The sequence below is a fragment of the Dendropsophus ebraccatus genome, chromosome 1 (genome assembly GCF_027789765.1).
Source record: "Dendropsophus ebraccatus isolate aDenEbr1 chromosome 1, aDenEbr1.pat, whole genome shotgun sequence".
Lineage (NCBI taxonomy): Eukaryota > Metazoa > Chordata > Amphibia > Anura > Hylidae > Dendropsophus > Dendropsophus ebraccatus.
The window spans coordinates 92,621,430-92,647,735 of NC_091454.1; the positions used below are offsets into that span (position 1 = coordinate 92,621,430).

Below are 26,306 nucleotides of genomic sequence, written 5' to 3' on the forward strand. Positions count from 1 at the left end.
TTACAAATAGCAAATATGCATATTGACAGTTTTCTTGGCTCAATTGACCCGCGCATTTCCTGACTCTGCAAGCCATTTATTGACATTTTGTGACCGTGAGGCCTTTTGCAATAAGCATGTTTCATTATTTTTTCTTACAAGTGCATTACTTATTCAACCAAAAGTAAAATACTGTTTACATTGCCACATGGCATCCAGTCCCCCGTTCTTGTTTCAATTAATCTTAACAAGACTACAGCAATACCAAGCTTAATAGCTTGAACTTCGATGTCAAATTTAAAAAACTCAATTAGTAAGTTTGTTTTATATGGCTCCACCGATATTAACTCTTCATTTTTGATCACTCAGTTACTGCATATGAAGAAACTGCGTGTGCTCATAACCTCTATTTCAATTGTTTCCCATAATTAAAACTATGAATGCTGTACTTATTAGGCAGGTTGGTGTACCTTGAGGTAGAGAATATATTGGAACTAAGGATGGTCAGAACCGAGTTTGGTTCGGGTTCGAACGAACCCGAACTCTCGGCAATGATTCCTGCTGTCTGCCCTCTCCGTGAAGAGGGTGGATACAGCGGGAGGACCGCCTGGAAAACTGGGATACAGCCATAGCCATAGGCTGTATCCCAGTTTTCCACGCGGTCCTCCCGCTGGACGGAGCGGGCAGACAGCGGGAATCTGATGCCGAGCGTTCGGGTTCATACGAATCCGAACCTCGGAAGTTTCGGACCATCCCTAATTGGAACGTAATGTTACAGAGGCAACAGTTTAAAGGGGTTATGCAAACATGGCTGCTTTGTTATAGAAACAGCGCCATTCTTGTCTCCAGTTTGGGTGTGCTTTTGTAATTTAGTTCCATTGAAGTGAAAGAAGCTTAATTGCAAACCCACTCCAAAACCTGAGATAAGAGTTGTGCTGTTTCTAAAATTGCCATCCCATGTTTTTGAGTCCTGGATGAGCCCTTTAACGACCTACAAACCTTAAACCTTTCATTTTTTATTTGAATATACTGGGCTGATATTAAATAAAATGTATCATGCTCTACTTATGGTGTAGAACCATATTTGTTTGCAGGGGCGGATTAAGAATACCATGGGCTCCAGGCTGTTCAGAAATTTTAGGCCCCCTGTTAACCATACCCCCTCCAGCCCTGCCCCCACCTTACTAACCATGCCTCAACTAACCCTGCCCGCTAACCAAATAAGCTGGCTGAGGGGGGCTATATAACATGTCCTCAAGCTATGTGAACTATAAATGCTGCAAAGGGATTTTCTGTGGCAATTTACCATATAAATTACCACAGTAAACCACAATACAACATCTATAGGTCACATAGCCCTAAAATAGTCCCCTCTGTGTAGCATCCTCCTATATAGAATAGCTTTCAGTGTAGCATATTCATATACAGAGTAGCTTCCTCTGTGTAGCATCCTCTTTTGTGTAGCATCCCCCTAGCCATCTCTGTAGCTTCTTCCTATATAAAATAGCACCCTCTGTGTAGCATCCCCCTATACAGTATATAATAGCCCCCGTGTAGCATACCCCTATATAGAAAAGACCCCTGTGTAGCATCCCCCTATATAGGGTAGCCCCCCTATGTGTAGCATTTCCCTCTGTTTAACATCCTCCTAGCCTCCTCTGAAGCTTCCTCCTATATAGAATAGCCCCCTCTGAATCGTTCCACTATATAGAATAGCCCCCTCTTTGAAGCATCCCCCTATATAGGTGTACAGCACCCATGTGAAACACAAAATAAAAAAAGTATACTCACCCCTGACATTGCTCCCCAGCAGTGTCTCTCTCCTTTCGGAGGTCGGGGGTGACGCTGGTGCGCTTACAGCACACTCTAGCAGATGTGACTGTGTGGCATGTCTGCTGCCAATGGATGACATTTTAAAGGGGCCAAGTGGCCGGGAATACTCACCTCTCACATTGCTCCCCAGCAGTGTCTCTCTCTTCCCGGAGGTCCGGAGTGATGCTGGTGCGCTTACAGCACACTCTATCAGACTAGCCTGTGTGGCATGTCTGCTGCCAATGGATGACATTTTAAAGGGGGCAAATGGCCGGGAAGTGATCTGGTGGGTACAGCTCCTTATTAACCTGCAGGAGCGGCGGGGGGGCAGAGGTGTACAGCTGCAGCTTTATTATAATGGGGGCAATCTCAGTGGGCCCCCGGGGAGCATGGGTACCCAGGTGGTAGCCCAGATTGCCCTCATTATAATCCATCCATGCTTTTTCCTTCTTGGAAGTTATATTTAAAATATATGTAGTTGAAAATATCTTGACAGAGAAGCTGTTGGATGACACAGGCAAAGACATAGCCATGTGTGGTGCAGAGATACAGTACAACAGTGGGAGCCCTTGTAAAGATTTGACCTGCCTATATGGAGTACAGAGATACAACATTGGGGGTACTTTATAAGGATTGGACATTGGTGTGCAGACATTGGAGTAACCAGTAGGACTCTGTGCCCTACCATAAAAGGTTTGTACCTTTGTAATTCCTTGTGCCCATAACCATATGAGATACTCTATACCGACTGGAACAATATTTTATAGTTTGTTGAAATAAAAATGTTTTTTTACATACCACTGTTCCTTTTTCATGCCACATCGTTTAATATAGTTAAGGACATTTTCCTGGTACATAGATTCTAAATGTTTTATTCTGCTTATGAATATTTTAGTTGTTCTTACAGTATTTATATATTGCACTATTTCAGAAATTATCTAAAAAAGCATATAAAACATTTTTTATTCTTCTTAATACCAAAGCTGTGCTTTTGAGAAAGATACATAAAACCAGGAAGTTGAACTGTGGCATATCCTGACTTTTTATGTACTGAAGTGATTTTTTATTTCTGAGCTAACATGCTGATTCAGGAATAAGCAATGAATCTTCAACTAGTTGGAAGCTAAATATGGATTTTTGTACTAATAGAGTAGCTTAGGGTCAAAATGCAGTTTCACTTGGATTTGATGCTAATCAAATTAAACTGAAGCTTATCATGGCACCGAGTAAGAGACAGAGAATTCTCATTTTAATTCCAGAACCTAAATATATTTTCCAGAAGTTATTCTATTCCTTTGGGATACTGATAAACTACTTGTGTGTGCTTACCTGGCTGTGTGGTGTTTGTTGCAAATTGCATTTTAAAATATTAATACCAACCCTGTTTTATTCATTTTATACTTAAGCTTTGTGACAGTGTTTATTGCAGATAGTAAAGCTTTAATGCTAGATACTTTGCATTAAAACATTTCATATGTGTTATGTCTTACAATCCAGTAATTCTACCACATGAACTAAAGCATGTTTGCTTATTTTTCTAGGATAACCAGGGGAAAGTCATTATAGAATTGCTGTTTAAGACATTTTTAAGCAGCAACACTCAAAGAAGGATAGTTTTGTAATGCCAGCAGACAGTGTCCTTACCAATGAACTCGGTCAATAAAACAAATAAGTATAGTCTGCAGCACTCCAATGTGAAAAACAAATGCCATTTATCCATTTAAAAAAAATAAAACAACAAGTACAGAATACAGAAATCCTTTCAAAGGCCTCTCATACACATTTTGAATGTTGCACTTGTTTTTTTGTGAAGTTTTTTTGATTGAATAAATCACTTGGTTTTCACGTGTTATAAAATTTAGCCATATCAGTATGCAAAAAAAAGGTTAAAAAAGGAGGTAATTAAAAGGCATGCTTTCAAAAAATGACTATGAGGCTATGTTCACACACACCATAAAAATAAAAGCCAAACACAACAGTAAAAGGCTAGGTTCACACAACGTCAAACAACTGCGGGTTTTCTATTAAAAATAACAGCAGTTTTTGCCACGATTTAACTGACCACAATGGCAATGTATTGAAGTTAATGGGAGGACGGACGTCCAATGCCCACAACGCATTAAAAAACGTCTGTTTTTACCGCCGGGATCAGCGTCACTCCGATGCTGAGTCCCAGGGCAATAAGACGAAGGGATCCCCCCTCCCCGATCGCATCGTGGGGTGGGGGGGGGGGGGGTACTGCCACTAGACACCAGGGAAGGCTGCTTATAAGACAGTTAGATGCAGCTGTCATGTTTGATTGCCTGCTCCCGCTTATAGCCACAGTCCCGTGCTGCAGATAGCAGTCGGGATCTCTGCAGTTCAGCGGCACGGCCCCCCTCTGAACTCCCCTTGCGGACGTATGACGTATCTCTTACCGCATACGTCCTCAAGAAGTTAATACAATGTTCCTCCCCCCCCTTCTAAAGCCAAAGCGCCTTTATTTTTCCACCTACAGGTCCGATTGAGGTGTAATTTTTTTGTGCCATGATCTCTAGTTTTTATTAGTATCATATTGGTGTATCAGAAAATTTTTGTCGTTTTTTATAAAAAAAAATTCTGATATATAATTTTAAAAAATTTGCAATCTTGTTATAATGTTATATTTTAATATAATTTTAGTTTTATAATGGGCAAGGGGGTATTTTAAACCTTTATTGTGAGGGGGGTTTATAAAGTTTTTTTTTTATACTTTTAAAAACTTTTTTTATTACATTTTGTAGCACTTTTTTTTTCACTGTAAAACATACAATCTAATGATCATAGCATAGCATAGCATAGATCAGTGTTATCGGCGATCAATGCATAGAGCCTACCTGAGAGCAGACTCTATGCATGGATGGCCAATTCTAAAAGACGGAGGTAAGTGACTTACCCCCGCCCGCCAGTACAAGCGATCTGCACAAGCCATCACTCAGTGACAGGAGCTTGTCCTGTCACTCAATACCTTAACGCGGAGATCGCTATAGATTGCAGCGTTTAAGGGGCTAATCAGAGACAGCTGCAGGATCTCCGCTGCCACCCATTATGCTCAGCCCCGAACACATTGATGTGTGCGGGCAGCGGGACTCTCACTGCAGACACATCAGTCAGCCCCTAAAGTCAGGAAGGTAGATATACATTCCTACTGAACGGGGTATGTGCAGTAGGAAGGTATATCTACGTGTTACTGACGTGAAGGGGTTAAAATGCTCATCTCTTGTAATTGCATTAGACAGTCACTTGGCACTTGCCATTGAGATAAATAAGGTTGGGCAGATCTGATTTAAATATTTTACCTTTTTGTTTTTCCTTTTATGCATTATATTTTGCATTTTCGCGGAACCAAATAAAAAGATTTAAAAAAATATAAATAGGTTTGGTTTCTCGTGTGACCAGGTATAGTAACATTCAAAGTATATCTATTTATATATTTTTTTTTATTTATATCTGGTTTTATGAAATGGTTGTACAGCAATAACATTACTTTATAGTTCACTTTCATGCAAGGAAAATATATATGTTTTTTCTGTTTCTAGATTTAATGTTACGTGGGGATATTAAAGTTCTTGTGATTAATAGGTATGGTAAGTCAATTGCTGGCAGCACTTTACTGTATGCAGAAGTTCTTCATTCTAATCATATTGTGAAAACTATACCTGCAGATCAATGTGTTTATGAAGAAAGGGACAAATTATTATTGTAATTTTTTAAAATAACAGATTTTACTTCCAAAGAATACAGGTAGATACAATGTTTAAGGGGTATATTGAGCAAAGGCAAATGCTGCCCAAATAAGTTAGCCTTAAAAGTCATACACAGCATCAGTTTCAATATATTCATAACATACACTGAATACCAAAATGTTGATCTAGTGTTGGGTTTGTATGCAGGCAATACTGCAACCCCCTAGTGATTATGGAAATTAGCTGCTCATCTCAGGTAAAAAGGGGAGCGAGCCTGAACCATGAGATGAGATAGAGCCAATTTCCTTGCATTATAGGGGAGTTTTATCTAATCCTTTGGGCCATGTTCACATGATGTATTTTTCTGTTCATTTTTCTTAAAAATTAGGTCCCTTACTTTGAGTGCCAAATGATGACCGTCATTTCGCATCTTCGGCGCCACAACGGCAATATTCTACTTCAGGCTCTTTTGGGTGTAATTCTTTTTTGAAAATCCATTAAATTTAGTAGGAAAGACTGCAAAAGAACAGTGATAAAAAAAAAATGTGTGTGAACAACTAAAAATAATGACAGTTGTTTGCAAAATAACATCCACAAATAATTGTCATGAATTAATTTGAAGTAATAACAAGTTATTTAAAACAAAAAAAGTGTCCGCTTTTTCTCTCTTAGTGTCTACAAAGCCAAAAAGTACTTACTTTAACCCTTAGACGACCCAGGGCGTATAGTTACGCCATGGAAGTCTGTCCCCAGACGACCTAGGGCGTAACTGTACGCCCTGGGTGTTTCTCCCGCTATGAAGCGTGCTCCGGAGCGGAGCGCGCTTCATAGCAGGTGGGGGCCGGCTGCAATCAGCAGCCGGGACCTCACCGGCAATGACACGCTGCAGCGATCGCGCTGCCGCGTGTCATTAACTCCTTAAACGCCGCGATCGCGGCGCGACCGCGGCGTTTAAGTGTAAGTGACGGGGGAGTCCCCTGTCACTTACCGATCGGGACCCCCGCAGTGTGACTGCGGGGGTCCCGATCGGTAAAACGGGCTGCCGGAGGTCTCTCACCTGCCTCCGTGCGGTCCGATCGGCGATCTGCTACACTGAGCCTGCACAGGCAGGCTCAATGAGCAGAGCGCCGATAACACTGATCAATGCTATGCCTATGGCATAGCATTCATCAGTGTAAAAATCCAAGTAGTGAATGTAAAAGTCCCCCAAAGGGACTTCAAATGTGTAAAAAAAAAAAAGTTAAAAACACTAACACACAACCCCAAAACCCCTCCCCCAATAAAAGTCTAAATCACCCCCCTTTCCCATTATATAAATAAAACATATAAAAATAAATAAATAGATAAACATATAATATACCGTAGCGTGCGTAATTGTGCGATCTATTAAAATATAACAAGCGTCATTGCGAACGGTAAACGGCGTACACGAAAAGAGGGAAAAAAGTGCGCGGATTACCGATTTTATGTTACATTATATATATAAAAAAATTAATAAAAAGTGATCAAAACGTCCGATCTTCACAAATATGGTATTAATAAAAACTAGAGATCATGGCGGAAAAAATTACACCCCATACAGCCCCGTAGGTGAAAAAATAAAACCGTTATAAGCGTCTCAATAGTCCCATTTTATTTATAAATAATTGCCAAAAAAAAGGATTTCATTTTAAAAAAATATATAACATTAAAGAATCTGCGTAAACCTGCATATGGTTGTGTTCGGACTGACCTATAGAGTAATGGTATCATGTCGCTTTTACCATATAGTATATCACGTAGACACAGGAACCCCCCAAACGTTACCATATTGCATTCTTTTTTGCGATTTCACCAATTTATATCTTCATAAATAATATATTTGGGATTCCATCATACATGTTATGGTAAAATGAATGACGCCATTACAAAGTACAACTATTCCTGTAAAAAACAAGCACTTACATGGCCTGTAGATAAAAAACTGAAAGTGCTGGAGCTCTTAGAAGGGGAGGAGGGGAAAACGGAAACACTAAGATCAAAATTTGCGCGGTCCACTGGGTCATTTTGGGCCTGGTCCTCAAAGGGTTAAGTACATTTGTAGTTTATATACAGTACCATTTGGCTATGTCCACACTACATTTAACAGGGTTTGTTGCATAGCAACAGACGCTGTTAAACTACCGGCCGCTGGGCTGCAGAAACCTCTGCATTGGCTGCAGAAACATTCTTTTTTTTTACTATTGATTTGTAGGCACCATCAAGTGTGCCCACAAATCAATTAGTCATTCACTTCAATGTAATGTGTGGCCGCTGCCGCACATTGCTTTGTGTGAACAGCTATTATTTCGGACGCTGTACATTATTTTAACCTCTCTTCTAAAGAACAGGCATTAACATAACGATATGTGAACACAGCGGTTGGCATTGCATTGACTTCAATGCAATGACGCGCCTGCAGTACAGAACAGACATTGATTCCATTGCAATCAGCATCCGTTCTTTAATAAAAAAGTATGTGGTGTGAACATTGCCTTTAGGCTTTTTTCACACACAGTAAAATAATACTAAAATACAGCTATAATTTTAAATGAAAATAAAATAGAGTTTTAAATGAAAAATGTGTGAACAGGTGAAAAAAATATGTTAGTTTTTTTGCAAAAACATCTCGTATATAATAATCATGTGCATTATTTTGATGTTTGTAATCAATTACGGCCATTATTCTATACTGTGTGTGCATTGCTGCTAAATTTCTCATTGAACACAAATAACAGCCTTTGTCGTAAAAGGCTATGTTAACACAATGTCAAAAGTAGAGAAAAGGCGGCCACTTTTGATATTTTAAAAACGTCCGTTATTGTCGTGCTTTAACTGACTGCAATGCAAGGCATTTAAGTTAATGGAAAGACGGACATCAGATGCACATGGACGTCAAAATAATGATCATAACAATTATTTTCCGACATCTTTTGCAAACAGAGGATGTTATTATTAGTTGTTTACACACAGTTATTCTTTTGTCATCCTTTGTTCTCTGTTTTTACTATTAAATTCAATGGACTTTTCAATTAAGCCTAATCAAAAGGGCAATTAGTAAACCTATAGTAGAATGCTAAATGACGTCCGTTATAGTAGACTCAAAATGACGGACGTCATATTAAACGGAGCTTAAAAAAATGTGTCAACATAGCCCAATAAAGACCATTATTACTTATCATGATCATTTTTTGCAACAACAGATGTAATTTTCCCCTCTTTTTGCATGATGGGAGCATAGTCTTACATTAAAAATTTTAAAAATGTTTACCTTAAATTTACAGCCGTTAAAGAGGTACTCTTGAGACATTTTTTAACTCTGGCCAGGGAAGGTGTGGATATAAAAAATGACGTCCACTTCTCTGGCTCTAGCGCTGAGGCTAACCTTGAGCTACTCCAGTTCCCGGAAGCTTCCAGGTCTGAGGCCGGGCTTGTGACGGGACATTTCAGGCCTGCACAACCAGTCACAAGCAGAGGCAGGACCCCACCACAGCTGCTAATTGGCTGAAACGTCATGACTCAAGTCCATTCTCAGACCAGAAAGCTGACTGTCACGGCCGCGGCGGCTTCCCGCGTCCCGGGTTGCCGCCGCGACCGCCTCCTGTCCCGTGCAGCCGCCGGGGTCCTTGTGTAGGAACCCGGCGCTGCTGCTGCTTCGGCCCCTGGGGCGCCTCACCTCTCCTCCGTGCATGTCGCGGTCTGTGCCGGCCGGCGCGCGCGTCCCCGCCTCCTAGGGCGCGCGCGCCGGCTGTCTCAGATTTAAAGGGGCAGTGCGCTCCTAATTGGTTAGTGGCACCAATCACTCCCCTATAAATCCCAGCATGCCCTGTCCTTAGTGGTGGGAGCCTCTACATGCTTCCCATAGCGTTGGCCCAGCCCCCTGTTGTTCCTGTGTCCTATTCCGCTACCTGGTCCTAGTCCCTGTTCCTGAGTCCTATCCGTTACCTGGTCCTAGTCCCTGTTCCTGAGTCCTATCCGTCACCTTGTCCCTAGTCCTTGTTCCTGGTTCCTGTTCCCCTGCATCACCATTGCTCCTGTGTATAGCCTGTCACCTGCGGTTACGTCCACTGACCTCTGCAGCACCATCTCCTGCCTACTGCTCCTGCCACGCCTCGCCTGCCGTCACCAGCAACCAAGCCAGGGGTAGCGACCTGGGGGTCGCCTGCCGCAGCAAGTCCATCCCGCCTTGCGGCGGGCTCTGGTGAAAACCAGCGGCCCCTTAGACTCCGCTCCCTGGGGAGGTTAGTGCCATCGCTGGTGACGGTCCAGTGGATCCACTAGTCCAGGCGTTACACTGACAGGGGACAGGAGCAGCTGGATGTTGACCTCAGCAATGTTAGCCTTGAGTTTGGTATAAGAGGACATCATTGTTTATATCCACCACCTGCCCGGCCATAGTTAAAAACTGTCTTCTGCCCAGAGAACACCTTTAATGTCTGTGCCCAGAATATGCCTTTGAGTTACACAAAAGGTTTACTACTTAGCAATCTAGTTAGATTATATTCCATATAAATCTTGAAAATATTTTTCTTCTATGTTTTTGTGAACATTTAAAACTATGTAAATACCATAGAATTTCACAAATAGTTTGCTGTATGGAATACATTCAATGCCTACATTAGATAAATCCAAGATATTTGATGAAGTACAGTAATTTAAAATTATAATTTTAATACCAAGCTTAACAGAAGTATATTCATTTGAATTCTGCTTTGGAGTTGAATATTTTATTATTCTGAAAAAATTGGCACATGCAGTCATTTATCATAGATAGAATTAGATGATGGTATATGGTTACATCCTTGTCAATATATACAGTATATCGTCCCCAAATAGCAATTTAAGAATAAAAGGATGTGGCTTTATGTACATCCACCATGATAATTTTGGGTTGACATCAGGGAAATTTTTCAAAGTCTACAGACTGGGAAAAAGTGAAAAACTTATGTGTAAAGCCCCAAGTCACAATTTACTACACACAGGCATAAGCTATAAAAGCTGGTATTGTTTTCTGAGGCTGCTGCATAAGCAGCCTCAGATATGCTGGATTTATCAAGAGGCATGCCCCTCTTATTAAATCCAGTGTAGCAGACATTGGGCAGCTAATTAAAGCCAGATTAAATATACCCAGGACCCCAAACTGTCCACCCAACCTGACCCCCTTCCCCTCCAGCACGCAGGCACACTGGTGTTGGTATCTAGATGAGCTGCCCTCACTAACAACCAGAATAACAGTCCCTTTTCTTTAAACAACAGTACAATAATGTCAAGATTCTGGAACACAGCAATGAGCTTCTTGTATTATCAACTGTACAAATGTACCAGTGGTTTGGGGTGGGTTATGGGGGGCTAGGGTCACAGATTTGTTTTAATATGGGTAAGACAATTCTAACAGTACATAAACAGAAAATATTGTCACCATACATATTACTGCCATTCTGTTACTGACCAAATCCTGCATACCGAGACTGATATTATAAATAATACCAATTTACAAGGGGCAAATATTATCGCCACATTATGACCACTTCTATTATCACCATACTGATACTGATAAAATTCACCACATACTGACTAATGCTCTCACAGCTACTAAAAAAAATCCACTGTACAAAGACTATTATGACCTCAAATAGTGATCATATAGAAGTAGATCCCAGCTGTATATGGGCTGTGCACAACATGCAAGTGATTTTGGTGCAGTTATATCCAGTGACTCACTTGTAGCATTTTCTCTGAATGACATACTGGGGCATCACAGGGGATATCCTCTTTGATAACAGTCATTAAAGTGCTTGAAAAAGCACTATATTGTAATCCGTATTCTTCTTCTTCCGTTTCCGTTTCTTCCAGCCATTTTTCTGCGCCTAATACAGCCTGAATCGCTTTGCGTACAGACTCCATTCAAACTGTGTTTCGAAGCCCTCGGCGGTGTGAAGTGTGCTATCTATTTTTTGTTTTGGTTGGATTTGAAGTTTTTAAGAAGTTTTTAAGAAATTTCCCATAGAAAATAATGGCCGATTGGAAATAATGGCCACACTCTAATCTCTAACAGCCAATCACAGCACATATGCAAATAGCTGAAATATAGCAGCCAATAGAAATTCTAAGGTCTTGACAGGCAATGTATCACACCATCCAAACAGTCACATGTCCACTATTGGCTAATAGAAGATGTAGAAGATGGAAGGTCCTAAACAATTTTGTCTTCCTGACATGATTAAGATTGTCATGGTAACCGAGCAATGATGTTTACCATTATAAGTACCCAAGTCGCTCTTAAAGGGACCCAGATCACTCTTAAAGGGACCCATGGCCCTCTTAAAGGGACAGGACCCAAGTCGCTCTTAAAAGGACCCAAGTCGCTCTTAAAGGGACCCAAGTCGCTCTTAAAGGGACCCAGGTCGCTCTTAAAGGGACGCAGGTTACTCTTAAAGGGACCCAGGTCGCTCTTAAAGAGACCCAGGTCGCTCTTAAGGGAACCGAAGTTGCTCTTAAAGAGACGGGATCCATATCGCTCTTAAAGGGACGGGACCCAAGTCGCTCTTAAAGTGAACCAAGTCGCTCTTAAGAGCGAAATGGGTCCCTTTAAGAGCGACCTGGTTCCCTTTAAAAGCGACTTGGGTCCCTTTAAGAGCAACTTGGGTCCCTTAAAGATTTAAATCGGTCCCTTTAAGAGCGACCTGGGTCTCTTTAAGAGTGACCTAGGTCCCTTTAATAGCGACTTGGGTCCTTTTAAGAGCGACCTGGGTCCCTTTAGGAGCGACCAGGGTCCCTTTAAGAGTGACTTGGGTCCCTTTAAGAGCGACTTGGGTCCCTTTAAGAGCTAAATGGGTTCCTCTAAGAGCAACCTGGGTCCCTTTAAGAGTGACCTAGGTCCCTTTAAGAGCAACTTGGGTCCCTTTAAGACCGAAATGGGTCCCTTTAAGAGCGACTTGGGTCCCTTTAAGAGCGTTTAACACCTAAAGGGACCCAGGTCGCTCTTAAAGGGACCCAAGTCACTCTTAAAGGGACCCATGTCACTTTTAAAAGGAACCCATTTCACTCTTAAAGGGACTCATGTCGCCCTTAAAGGGACCCTACTCGCTCTTAAAGGGACCCTAGTCGCTCTTAAAGGGACAGGACCCAAGTTGCTTTTAAAGGGACCCAAGTGGCTCTTAAAGGGACCCAAGTCACTCTTAAAGGTACGGAACCCAAGTCGTCTTAAAGGGATGGGACCCAAGTCGCTCTTAAAGGGATGGGACCCAAGTCATTCTTAAAGGGACAGGACCCAAGTCGCTCTTAAAGGGACAGCACCCAGGGTTAAAGTTTCTCTCTTTTCAAGCACTATGTATTTTCCTGGAAATGCAAATCTAGTTTGATTTGCATTTTCTTCTCCATTCGGCCTGAAGGACTTTTCCAAGCCATGACTTGTCTCAGCAGAATCTGGCAGACAAACATTTTAGAGTCCTTATTCTCGCACCATCCTTATTTCTTTACAAACTTCCAAACTGTATTGATCCCTCTGTGCCCTCATATAGTGGATAGTTCCAGTTCATATTAGTCCCTTTTTATGCCCCACATATAGTATTAGCCCTTCTGTGCATCTCTCATATAGTATTAAGCTTCTTTATGCAGCTCACAAATAGTAATACTCCCCTTTGGCACAACTCCTCTATAATATCAGACCTCTCTGTGCAAACCCCCATATTGTATAAGGTCTCTCTGTGCATCCCAAAGATAGTAAATGGCCATCTTTGTGCAGTACACATTTAGTAGATGGCCCCCTGTGTAGTCCCAATGGAATAGACCCTTGTGCAACTCCCTATAGAAAATGGCCTACTATGAGCAGGTTTGCTATAGAAGTTTGCCCCGTGTAGTGCCAATCTAATAGATGGCCCCCTGTGCCACCCACTATAGTAGATGGCCCCCTTTGCTGCTCCCCCTTATAGTAAATCACACCTAGTCCCATGCCCCCTGTGGGTAGTCCCCCTATAGTTGTGGTGGCCAGCCCCCATGGTCACTACATTAAAAAAAAAAAACACTCACCCCCCACATGCTTCAAGGCTGCTGCTCCTCTCCTGGTGCGTCTCTCCCCTCTATCTTCTGAAATAGGCAGTGTGTGCTTCCAGCCACGTTGATGGAGCATCAATTGTATATGTGTCTTTAAGGCGCGATGCAATAGAATTGTGTGCTCACACCATTCTCTGGTGGGACCCTGAGTGATTGCAGTGTCGCATGGCCGTGGGCCGCCACGAGCCTTGGGGCAAGTAGGCACAAACATTATAATATTCTGTATTCTACTAAACAAAAGCTAAACTAAATCATTAAATATTTATATTTACCCCTACCCGCATTTGTTCTGTGGCAGCTGGGGAGCTCAGAAAGGGGTCCGAAGCTGTTAGCCGGTGTGGGCCGATCACCCAGTTAGCAATTTAAATGCAGCTGTAAAAATGACAGCTGCATTTAAATGCTATGTAAATCCCATTGGTGGGGGTATGGTGGACTGAACCCCCCTCCCGCGCAAAATCCGTTCCTCTGCCCGGGACAGTTGATCCCAGCACTTCATTGCTCTGGGCTCCAGCAGCCCAAAATATTGAAGCACTGATCTAATGGATCAATGCAGTACATGTACTGCATAGATCTCAATAAGAGATCAGTTTAGTTATAATAGAAGTCCCCCAGGGGACTTCTAGTTAGTGTGTAAAAAATCCCATCATATAATAAAAGTTTAAATCACTCCCCTTTTCCCATTTTAAAAATGACAAAAAAATTATTAAAAAAACAAACAAAATAATATTTGGTATCGCCACATGCAGAATCGCCCAAGCTATTAAATTATCACATTCCTGATCTCATATGGTAAATGGCGTAAGGGCAAAATCCACATATAAAAAGTACATATAAAAATTGAATATACCCAAGCAAAGAACCAAAAGAAAGTACAGATCACGGCTCTGCACACAGCATTTTAGAACAAAAAATAAAAGCATTATAAGGATGGTAATAGAGTAATTTTAGGAACATTTAGTTTTTAGTTTTTTTTAAGATTTTAATTTTTTAAAAGCAATCAGATATATTGGTTATGTAAGTTGACCATCGTAATCATACTAACTTGTGGAGCATAGATAGCATGTCAGGTTTACGATAGAGCAAACAGTGTAAACACAAAACAATTTCATTGTGCAAATATTTTTTCTCCAGGTTCACAGCGTATTGTATGCAAAAATTAAGTCTGTCTTTGCAAAGTACAATTGGTGTCGTAAAAAATAAGGGCTAATCTGGGTCTGTAGGTGAAAAAATGCAAGCACTTTTGCCTTTTGAGGGTGCGTTCACACCTACAGGATCCGCAGCAGATCTGTATCAGATCCTCAGCAGATTTGATGGTGCAGATTTGATGCTGTGTTCAGTTATTTAAATGAAATCTGCTGCGTATCTGCTGCAGATCTGCTGCGGATGCGCAGCAGAAAATCAGCTGCGGATCCGGTATGTGTGAACATACCCTGAATATGAGGGGGGGGGGGGGGGGAAGTGCAAAAATTAAAAGTGGCCCAGGAGGAAGGTGTTAAAATATATTAACTACATATGTTAAAACATAAATGCACATTACTACATTAATACATATCTTTATATCTATAATATATTGTAGTCTAGTGTTTCTGTCAGTAGACTTTTAGTTGTGTTATATCAAGGATAAAACTAGATTGGGAGAACTCGTTCTGTGAACATATGGCATGAAATTTCTGGGATAGCTGAACATGGCTTCTGATTAATTAGAGTGACGTACTATGAGAAACATGGAATACAGATAAATGACCTTGATATTTATTTATTGCTGTGCTATTTTTTTCCCTTAAATTTAGAATGTAATTTTTAACTTTAAATTAAACTGATCAGTATACATTCTCTTTTTAACTGCTTTATATACTAAATACTGATAGATTAAACTCCAAAAAACAAATAACTTATCTGATGTTTGTCAAATTAACCTTGCAAGTTCATTTGTGTTACTATAAGGCTATGTTCACACACCATCAGAAAGGTGTCATTTAAAGAAGTCCTTTTTTATTAAAGTATTGTATTGCCCCAGAGAAGTTATACAAATCCCCAATATAAACTTATTACGGAAAATGCTTATAAAGTGCTTTTTTCCCTGCACTTACCACTGCATCGAGGCTTCACTTCCTGGATAAATGGTGATTTCACTACCCGACTCCCAGAGCTGTGCAGACTTCTCCTTAAATGGCCAACATAATTTAACAACAAATGGCCGTTTTTATGAAAAAGTAATTGAAAAACACCACACAAATACCTCAATCAATCAATAAATAAGTTAAATAAATAAATAAATTAAATAAATAAATAATTGTTAATCCCGCTCCCTAAAAAATATAGAAAAAAGCTATTTAAACATCTTATGTACCCAAAGGCTATGTTAACACAACGTCCAAAAAGGAAAAAAAGTAAATTTTTTTGTGTTTAAAAAGACGTCCCTTATTGCATCATTTTAAGTGGGTTGACCAAAATGCATTAAAGTCTATGGAATAACGGACGTCTTTTTCACACATAGTATAGAATGCGTCCGCCTCAAAAGACATCAGTTATTCAATACAATGTGTGAAAAAGACGTCCGTTATTCCATAGACTTCAATTCATTTTATTTGAGTCACTTAAAGACTGTGTTCACACAACGTCAAAAATGGAGAAAAAACGCCCAATTTTGCTATTTTAAAAAAATTTCAGTTTTTGCCGCAATTTAACTGACTGCAATGCCATTGCATTGTAGTCAATTGGAAGATGGCTGTCAAATGCACACAATGCATTGAAAAACGGACGTTTTTGCCGCGGGCGTCAAAATAATGATCATGAACATTATTTTCGGATGTTTTTTGCAAATGGCGGACGTTTTTTATTAGTTGTTTACACACAGTTCTTCTTTTGTCACTGTTCTTTTTACGTTTTTACTATTAAATTCAATGGATTTTTCAATTAAGCCACAACCAAAGGGCAATTAGTAACCCCAAACTAAAATAATGTGCAAATATCCGTCATTGCACTAAAACTCAAGACTCAAAATAACAGGCGTCATTTTAAACGGAGCTGAAAAAGACATGTGAACATAGCCAAAATGATACAATAACGGAAGTCTTTTCAACCACAAAAAGCAGACGCCTTCTTCCTTTTTTGGACGTTGTGTGAACATAGCCAAAAGGTGTACCAATAAAAATGTCAGCTTGTGCCGCAAAAAAAAATAAATTCAAATATTACAATATGCAAAACACAAAGAGTATTTATAGTATAAATGCATACACTGTAAAAAAGCTATATAAAATGGATATCCCTGTAATCGTACTGGCCTGAGGGATAAAGATAAAATGTCATATGTAACGTATAGTAAATGGCATACAAAAAAAGGATGAAAAACAGCTGCTAAATTGTGTTTTTTATTCATACCACCTCATAAAAAATGTAATGAAAAATTATCAGGTTGTCACATGTACCCCAGAATAGTACAGATGGAAACATCAACTTGTCTTAATCAAATATTTTGGAACTGTAAGGCCTCTGTGTGATATGGTTTAATAGCTAAAAAAAACCTGAAATAAAAAAGGCTACAAAATTCACCAGGTCTTTGTCAAATGGTTGAGTCATGTGACGCACTGTGGCCACAAGTGGGGATTTCTAAAAACATTGGAATTAGCGTAATAAATATTGAGTTCCATTTTTTATTTAGTATTTGCTTTGTTAGAGGAAAAAATGGATAAAAATGGAATATCTGCCAAAAAAAAATAAATTTAAAATTTCCCCTCCAACTTGCTTAAATTGGGGGTAACTAACAAACAGGCCCCACAAATCCACTTCAGAACTGAACTGGTCCCTAATAAAATAAGAATTTGAAATTTTCCTAAAAATAATAAAAAAAAATCACTGCAAAATTTTGTGCAGTGATAAAAAGTAAAAGGACGTTTACCAAATGACATCACCATAAAGCAGACATGTAGATGTTGCAGTAATAATTAGTTTATGTGACATGACTTTCTTAGGAAAAGAGAATTTTGAATATAAAGAAATGTAAATTTTTCAAATTTTTGCGCAAATGTGTTGTTTACAAAAAACTACTGAATGTATCAACCAAAGTATACCATAAACATAAAAAGGAATATGTCACAAAAAAAAATCTCAGAATAACCGTGATAGTTAAAAGCATTGCAGAGTTATCACTACATAAAGAGAGACAGGTCAGTTTTGAAAAATAGGCCCCGGGCCCCCAGGCCTCAGGCTATGTTCACACTACAATTTTTCTGCCCCGTTTAAAGTGACGTCTGTCATTTTGATTCTAAAATAACGGACGGCATTTAGCTGTCTGGTCTCCCCTTAGTGCAATGACGACTGTTGGTACATTATTCTAGTTTAGGGTTACTAATTGGACTTTGGGTGTGGCTTAATTGAAAAGTCCATTGAATTTAATAGTAAAAACGGAGCAAGAACGGTGACAAAAGAAAAACTGCATGAGCACAACTAATAAAAAATGTCTGCTGTATGCAAAAGACGTCAGAAAATAATGATCATGTTCATTATTTTGACATCCGGGGTAAAACGTCCGTTATTCAATGCATTGTGTGCACTGGACGTCCATCTTCCCATTGACTTCAATGCATTGCCATTGCAGTCAGTTAAATCGCGACAAAAACTGATGTTTTTTAAAATATCAAAATAGTCCGTCTTTTCTCTATTTTTGACATTGTGTTAACATAGCTTAAAGGCCAACTAGCCCACCTCAACTAGAATTATGTTCCAGCAGCTGTCATTGCACTGTGGGGTGGCGAAAAAAAGATGTGCCAGGAGAAGCAGAACCAGGTGGATACAACCAGTAGACCAAAAAACTAAAGGCCAAAAGCCCAAAACACACACTGATCGGCTCTCTATCTAAAACATAACTCTTACTGGCTTATAAATAAAAAGTAAATAAGTGCTCATAAAATCACTTAGTCACCATAGTCTGTTCAGATACACACATGGCCCATGTGGATCAAAGAAGTCACATGTAGTTGCAGACTACTTACTCTATGTCTATTATTTAATATAGAGACTACTGGTGATCTGATATGGAGGGGCTGTGGGATTGTGATTTTAATATATCAGATCACCAGTAGTCTCTATATTAGATAATAGACGTACAGTCAGTAGTCTGCAGCTACATGTGACTTCTTTGACTCACATTGGCCATATGTGTATCTGAACAGACTATGGTGACTGAGTTATTTTACAAGCACTTATTTACTTTTTATTTATAAGCCAGTAAAAGTTACGTTTTAGATAGAGAGCAGATCAATGTGTGTTTTGGGCTTTTGGCTGGTCTAGCGAGACAGCTAAATGACGTCCATCATTTTAAACTCAAAATGAGGGTCGTCATTTTAAATGGAGCAGAAAAAAAGGTTATGATTTTTTTCAACCCATGTAACTAAAATGTGTTGTATTACTAAGGGGTTGAAAATAGACTATTTTACATGTGTTAGAGAGCAAGGAGATTTATTTGAGATGTATATTTTGAATCCACAAAAAAAAATAAGACATTTTTGGGAAGGTTTTTCCAATTTTAGGCTATGCTTACACAACGTCTTTTTTTATCTCCGTTTAAAATTATGTCGGTCATTTTGAGTCTAACATAACGGACGTTATTTAGCAGCCTGACCTCCCCTTAGTGCAATGACGGGTGTACATTATTCTAGTTTGGAAATACTAATCGGCCATTGGATGCGGCTTAATTGAAAAGTCTATTGAATTTAACAGTAAAAAAGGAGACAGAACGGTGGCATAAGAAAAACTGTGTGAGAACTACAAATAAAAAACGCTGTTTGCAAAAGACGCCCGAAAATAATGATCATGTTCATTTTTTTGACGCCTGCGGCAAAAATGGCCGTTATTCAATACGCTGTGTGCATTGGACGTCCGTCTTCCCATTGACTTCAATGCATTGCGTTGCAGTCAGTTAAATCTCAGCAAAAACGGACGTTATTTTAAATACGAAAATCGGCCGCCTTTTTAATATTTTTGACTTTGTGTGAACATAGCCTTAATGTGACTGTTAAGTTTGTTAAATTCCCATAAAACGTGGCAATATAAAGGCTGGTTATGTATTCATTCAAACTCAAATTTTATTTGAAAGGTTTTCAGAAAAATCTGTTTCATTTTTATAGAACATTTCTATATTACAGTGAAAGAAAAGTTTAACATTAAATTCCAATTTTTCTTTTTCCTAGGTCACTTGGAGTTACTCAATTCTCTCCCATTCATGCCAGGAAAGCCTTTCCATGCTTTGATGAGCCAATTTACAAGGCAACATTTAAAATAAGTATAAGACATCAAACATCCTACATGTCACTGTCTAATATGCCAGTGGAAACCTCAGTTTTTGAAGAAGGTGGATGGGTTACAGACCATTTCTCACAGACTCCATTAATGTCAACATATTATCTTGCATGGGCAGTATGCAACTTCACACACCGAGAGGCTGTCACTCGAAGCGGTGTTGTAGTAAGTACATCTTTCTTTATTATTTTATGTCAATTTCTATACACTACTTGTGATCTAATAAATGTAGTAATTTTGTGTGGGCTGTTTTTATACCTTAACTTTTTAGCAAATTATGCATAAATTAGTGGTACAAGAGAATATAAGAAACCTTGTAATTACATATTATGTGAGAAAAAAATTCTCTCTCTCAACTTGAAGATTCACTGGGTCAGATCACTCGAGTTGCGGGTTCTCTAAAAGAGATGTAGTAGATTGTAGAACGTTTTCTGTTTCATCCCTGTGCTTGATTCACAACTTACAATGCTCAATACTGTTCTATAATTTCCTGCATGTCACAGATTTTTTTTTCTGTGATGGGTGTAAGGAAGAAAACATAGTAATTAGGCTCTACAATCTAGGGATCACTAAAAATTACAGCTAGAGTTTACAAAAGGGTGGTGCATAAAAGCTGGTGCATAATCCCAATATAGAAATTATATACATGCCAGAAATAATGCTACTACTTAGATGTTTGTTGAACTACTAATGGTCAATAAGTTTTTTTTTTCTTTTTAATTTACAGAAAGTGATTAAATACCTGATGCACGTGCTTTAAACCACATCAATAATTTAATCAGCTTTTGGATTAATCAGCAGATGGATTACGTTCTTTTTAAGGATGCAAAAAATATCTAGAGATTACATTTAGAAGTAGCCTAGCATTAGCCCTTAAAATGGATTATGCCATCCACCTCTTATAATCAAAATATCCATTGCCAGAGGGGTACTAAAAAATGTTGGGTATTGTCAGGTATGAACCATCAATAATCGCAATCTGTGCCTGGGTTGTAACAGACTGGCATTATTAAGATGGGGATGGCCAATATAAATTGTTCTTTCCATTCTTATATTGTCAATCTGTTACTACTTCATTTAATTATTAAAAATAAATGCTCCCCATTTTTCATACCCATCCAGATAAAAAAGAAATTGTATTAACAGTCTGACATAACCAGGGTGGGAAGAGCTATTTATATTGGCTCCTCTTAGCCTGGTAATGCCGGCCTGTTAATACCTCTGGCACAGAACTTTATTTTGTCACTCCATGCCTTCTTCTACCCAGCTCTTCCCAACACACATATGGGGGTGGTACTTGGAAAAAGAGAGAGGTGCTAGCCGTGCTTAGTAATAGAACTTGTCTACCAGTGGGAAATCACTTTCAATCAATTTTTTGGGACCCTTTACAAAAATAATGAATCTTTGGACTATTGCAAAACACAAAATTGTCTCATAGAAGTTATTTTCAAAGGACAAATGGCAAAGATCAATAAACTGTAAAGAAAAATAAAAGTGTGAACACATTAGGATCTTGTAAATCAGGTATTGGAAAGTAGGTGTAAAATGACATAATTTCATGAATTGCAAAATAAAAGTACAAAAATATCTCTGATAAACCACAGAGGTGAATATTTCCAACTATTCTCTGTCTTCAATTCTAAATTGAAGCATACTACATTATGTTACAACTGATTGTGTCACAGCTTCATGTTGTTTTGTTGTAGAGCTGTCTGTTCTGAAAAAGGTCTTCTTAAATAAGATCTAAACTCACTAATGTCAGCAGGTGTATTATAAACCTGATTAATGCTCTTTACAGCTTATAAAATTTCTAAGTACATCTTTAAAAAGATAAAAAGGCAAAAGCCATTAAAGTCCATTATTATGGGGGTTTCTAAATCTCTTTTTATATGCTACTTATTGTATCTATATATAGTAAAAAAAAAAAAACATACTAATCATGTCATCGGTACAAATAGAAAATATTTTCACATGCAACAGTGACAATAAGATTAATTTATTCTAAAGTGCTTTTTAGAAAAAAAAATGTAATAGTAATTGTACATGTGTGAATATGTGTTTATTTATGATCCTTATTCTACAGCAATGGAAAACTTAATGATGAACCCCATACTATTCCAATCTTATAACAAATATTCTATGATTTTAAAATAATTCTTGTTATAAAGGTACTTTTCTGAAATTGGATACAATACGTTGTCTTATAGTTTTCATTCCAATGATAAACTTGCTAAAATGTCAGTACAGTTTTTTTTTAACACTTGCATGTCCTGAGAAGCAAGCTGAAACTACTTTTGGCGGAACAGTCAGACTGAGGGTATGTTCAAATACTGTCACAATGACGGTCCATTTAATTGGAAGGCTGTCCTAATGGCAATAACCAGACCCTTATTAACATAATTAGTTATTGTTATTTTGAGTGTGTGTCAACAACTTTTAGGCATTGTTCACACAGAAACTGTAAAATAGATATAAAACACGGCTGTATTTTGAAACTAATAATGTGCCTCATTAAAGTCCATGGATAAATGTCAGTCTGAGCAAACATAGTAAAAAAAAAATGTATATATTCTTTTACTACGTGTGAATAGATGATTGATTTTCCACAGATTTAAGGGGAGCACATCATTAGATTTAAAATACGGCTGCATTTTATACCTATATTTCTTTCATAATTTACTTATATTTTACTGTGTGTAAAGATAGGCTTAGTGTATGCTCAGATTTAATGACAGTGATAAAGTAGCGATTTTAAGCTATGTTCACACAAAGTTTTTTCCACCAGCTCCTTCTGTCCCTGCTCTTGACCTCAAGGACACTGTTATTTTCAGTTTTTTTCCCCTACCTCTCTGACTGCTCCTTCAGTGTAACCTTCTCTGGCTCTTCTTCCTCTCCCTTACCTCTTACTGTTGGGGTTCCTCAGGGATCAGTCCTGGTTCCCCTCGTATCCTCCTTCTATACAGCCCCCATTGGATTGACCATCAGCGGTTCGGTCTTCAGTCCCATCTTTACGCTGATGACACCCAGCTATACACCTCTTCCTGTGACATTACCCCAGCATGCCTACAAATTATTAGTTTAAACTCCTCACCCTCACTCATAAAGCACTGTCATTTCATTGACTTCAATCCATTGCAAATAAGTCAACCAATTTGTGGCAATAACAGACGTCTTTTTTTGACATTGTGCAAACATAGCTTTAGGCCATGTTCACACACTTTTTGGCAAATACAAAAACAGTTTGGGATAAATTGGCACAGAGGGAAGCTGCGGGTAAGCAAGGGGAATTGTAATAGACCAAGCCCCCAATAGGTGTCACTTTATCCTAACAAGAACAATCTATTAACCCTTTAAGGTCCAAGCCCAAAATGACTTAGTGGACTACGCATACTTTCATTTTTGTGTTTTTGTTTTTTCCTCCTTCCCTTCTAAGAGCACTAGCACTTTCATTTTTCTATCAACAGGGTCATGTGAGGGCTTGTTTTTTTACAGGAGTAGTTGTACTTTGTAATGGCATCTTTCATTTTACCATAACATGTATGATGGAACCCCCAAATTAATATTTATGAAGATGTAAATGTAGATGTAAAAGAACAGATGATGATTTCATTGCAAACATAATGAGAATATAGCCTTTCTGTGTTTTCAACCCACTCCTGATTTTGGTTGAAAAAATACTGATCAAAATACTGACTGAAATACTATAACTGATAGATCCCTCACATCTTTTTTTGACCGTTAGATGACTGTTTGTTTGGACAGATGTGAATTTACGCCAAAGTAACAGCTGTTTTTCTTTAAATGCCCAAATAATGACTGTTATTTGGTTCACAAAATGATGGCTGCCCAAAATAACTGAAGTGAAATGGCTAAAAAAAAAATGTAAAGTGATCGTGGTCTTGGGTTGTTCTATGGGAGTCTGTTGCAATATTGCATAAGCAATATTTTTGTTTTATATATGCTTTTTTATAGTCTGATAGGATTAAAAAATAATTCTTGTACGTTTTAGGATACCTTTGACAGATCTAAGTTTAAAGTTTTGATTAAACTTTAATAAAAATAAAACTCAATAAAAAGGAATTGTATCTTAATAACCACGTTTGTTTTTCTATCCCAGATCAATAAATAATTATATGTGATTCTATTGCCTTCCAGGGCAATGCTTCATTCTTGACATATGTTTAATCTCTGATGCCATTGGATCATTATAACATGTATCATTCATAAAATCCATACTAGGATCTGCATGTTATTGCTATAACTGCAGTATATAGCCTCAGTTAAATTGTCCTGCATCTATCTTGCTACTTTGCAGATTGGCAAGCAGAGTGATGGTCCAGTGACTTACACTTAGCCATAGAAAATTATAGGATTTATAACATTTTGTAAAAACTTCAACACAACATTAACCCTCTGGGATAAAGCTAAGTGATGACAATATAACATTAGACCATAGTACCTTAGTACTTACATGAGTAAAGTAAAATATGGAAACAAATGTTATTACCAGCTCTTCTGTAACTAAACAGTAATACTATGTAATACAGTAATACTACAATTCTAGCAAGTTAAATAACCAATATTATCAGATATTACATTTTATTTTATTTTATTTTTCTGTAGAACAGCAGGTGATCGATATTTATCATCAGAAGGCTATGTTCACACACAATAAAACAATAACAGAATATGCTCATAATTTTGAGTGCAAATATTTTATTTTTCAAAAGGAGGTTGTAAACAATAGGCATGTTCATTATTTTGCCATATCTTGCTGTTATCTTGTCTTAATAATTTATGTCCATAATTCTTTATGTTGTGTCCAAAAATGGAGCTTTCGGGGCCCCTGGGAACAAAGAGACACAGGACAAGTGGGCCCTATAGCTAACACCCCCCACGCTTTCCCTACCTACTTGCCACAATCCGCCCTAAGATGGCGGCGAGCAACTGGGCGGCGATCCCTGCACTCAAATAAGTGCAAAACACAGACATGACACAGTACAGGAACATGACAGTAGACATAGCAAAGTCACACAGAAGGACAGGACCAAGAAGGCAGCGAGGAACAGGGGACCAAACTAAAGGAGGACAAAAAGCCAGAAATGCAGCTAGGTAACGGTAGAGCCAAAGCCAGAGATGCAACAAGGTAACGGTGGAGCCAAAGATAGAGATGCAACAAGGTAACGGTGGAGCCAAAGCCAGAGAATGTAGCGAGATGAACTGGGGACAGCACAAGGAACACTGAGGACAAGCGAGACACACTGAGGACTAAACAACAACAGAATCAAAAGACAAAGAATGGCAAGAAACAGGCGAAGGGATCAGGAAACCAAGAAAACAGGCAGTATAGCAAAGGCTGGATCTAGCAGTACAGACTAGCTGGACAAAGCTATCAAGAGCCCAGAGTGAAGGGAGAGACCAAGCTATAAAGGAACAGTCCCGGACTGCAAGCTGATAGGCTGAGCAGGAGAAACACAAAAGAGAATCACAGAAAGCCAGAGGTGAGGAGACCTGTCAATCACAACACAGCAGACACAATTAGTGAATAGACCACAACAAGGAAAGTGCAGGGAGAACTCAGAAAACATGGACCGGATCACAAAAGACATAGACAAAGAACAGAAGAAAACCAGGCATGGACTTAATGCCAAAAGCGCAGAGGTCGAATCTTCGCAACAGAGGGTGGCACTGATGCCTTTTCAGACGCGATCATGACAGGAGCACATCATTTCATTAAAAATATGGTCGTATTTTGACTTTAAAATTATGGCCTTGTTTTGGTAGTATTTAACTGTATGGGAACATAGACTTAATGCCAAAAGCGCAGCCTTTGGCGCAGAGGTCGAATCTTTGCAACAGAGGGTGGCACTGATGTCTTTTCAGGCACGATCATGACAGTTCCCCCCCCCCCTTTTATGAGGGGCCTCCGTACCCTTACCAGACGAACCAGACCTGGGAGGAAAAGGACCTCTTACAATACATGTCTCAACATCGCTAGAAATATTGTTGTCCGTTTCTCACTCATCAGAATCAGACTCCAAGTGATAGACAACCAGTATCCTGACAGATCTCCCATAACTGCTCAAATCAATACCAGACACAGATCCAAATTCTGCCTTACAGGAGGACACAGACATAGTACCATCACCAGGATATACAGAGCCAATTTCCACCTTACACGAATTAGCAGACATGGTATCCTCGGCGGGACGCACAGAGCTAACTTCCTCATTGCATGAACTTACTGACAAGTTATCAGCGGGACAATGCACACCAACTACACCCACGTGGGCACCAAGATGACTCTCCTGGTAGTCATCTGGACCCTGATGATCTGGCCTTGAAGGACGCTTGTCACAAAAGCTGATGAAGTGTCCACTTTCCCCGCAATAAAAACATAGTCCATTCAGTCTTCTGTATTCTTTATGGGCCAGGGATCTTTTA

At 39.0% G+C, this 26,306-nt stretch overlaps 1 protein-coding gene across 1 annotated transcript in view; it reads left to right on the top strand.

Moving 5' to 3' along the window:
- The window catches only part of TRHDE (thyrotropin releasing hormone degrading enzyme), a 469,889-nt gene that overhangs the window by 43,804 nt on the left and 399,779 nt on the right, over positions 1 to 26,306 (top strand). The window contains exon 2 of the mRNA XM_069957471.1: positions 19,754 to 20,027. Within this exon, the coding sequence (XP_069813572.1) occupies positions 19,754 to 20,027 (274 nt within the window). The remainder of the gene's footprint in view (positions 1 to 19,753; positions 20,028 to 26,306) is intronic.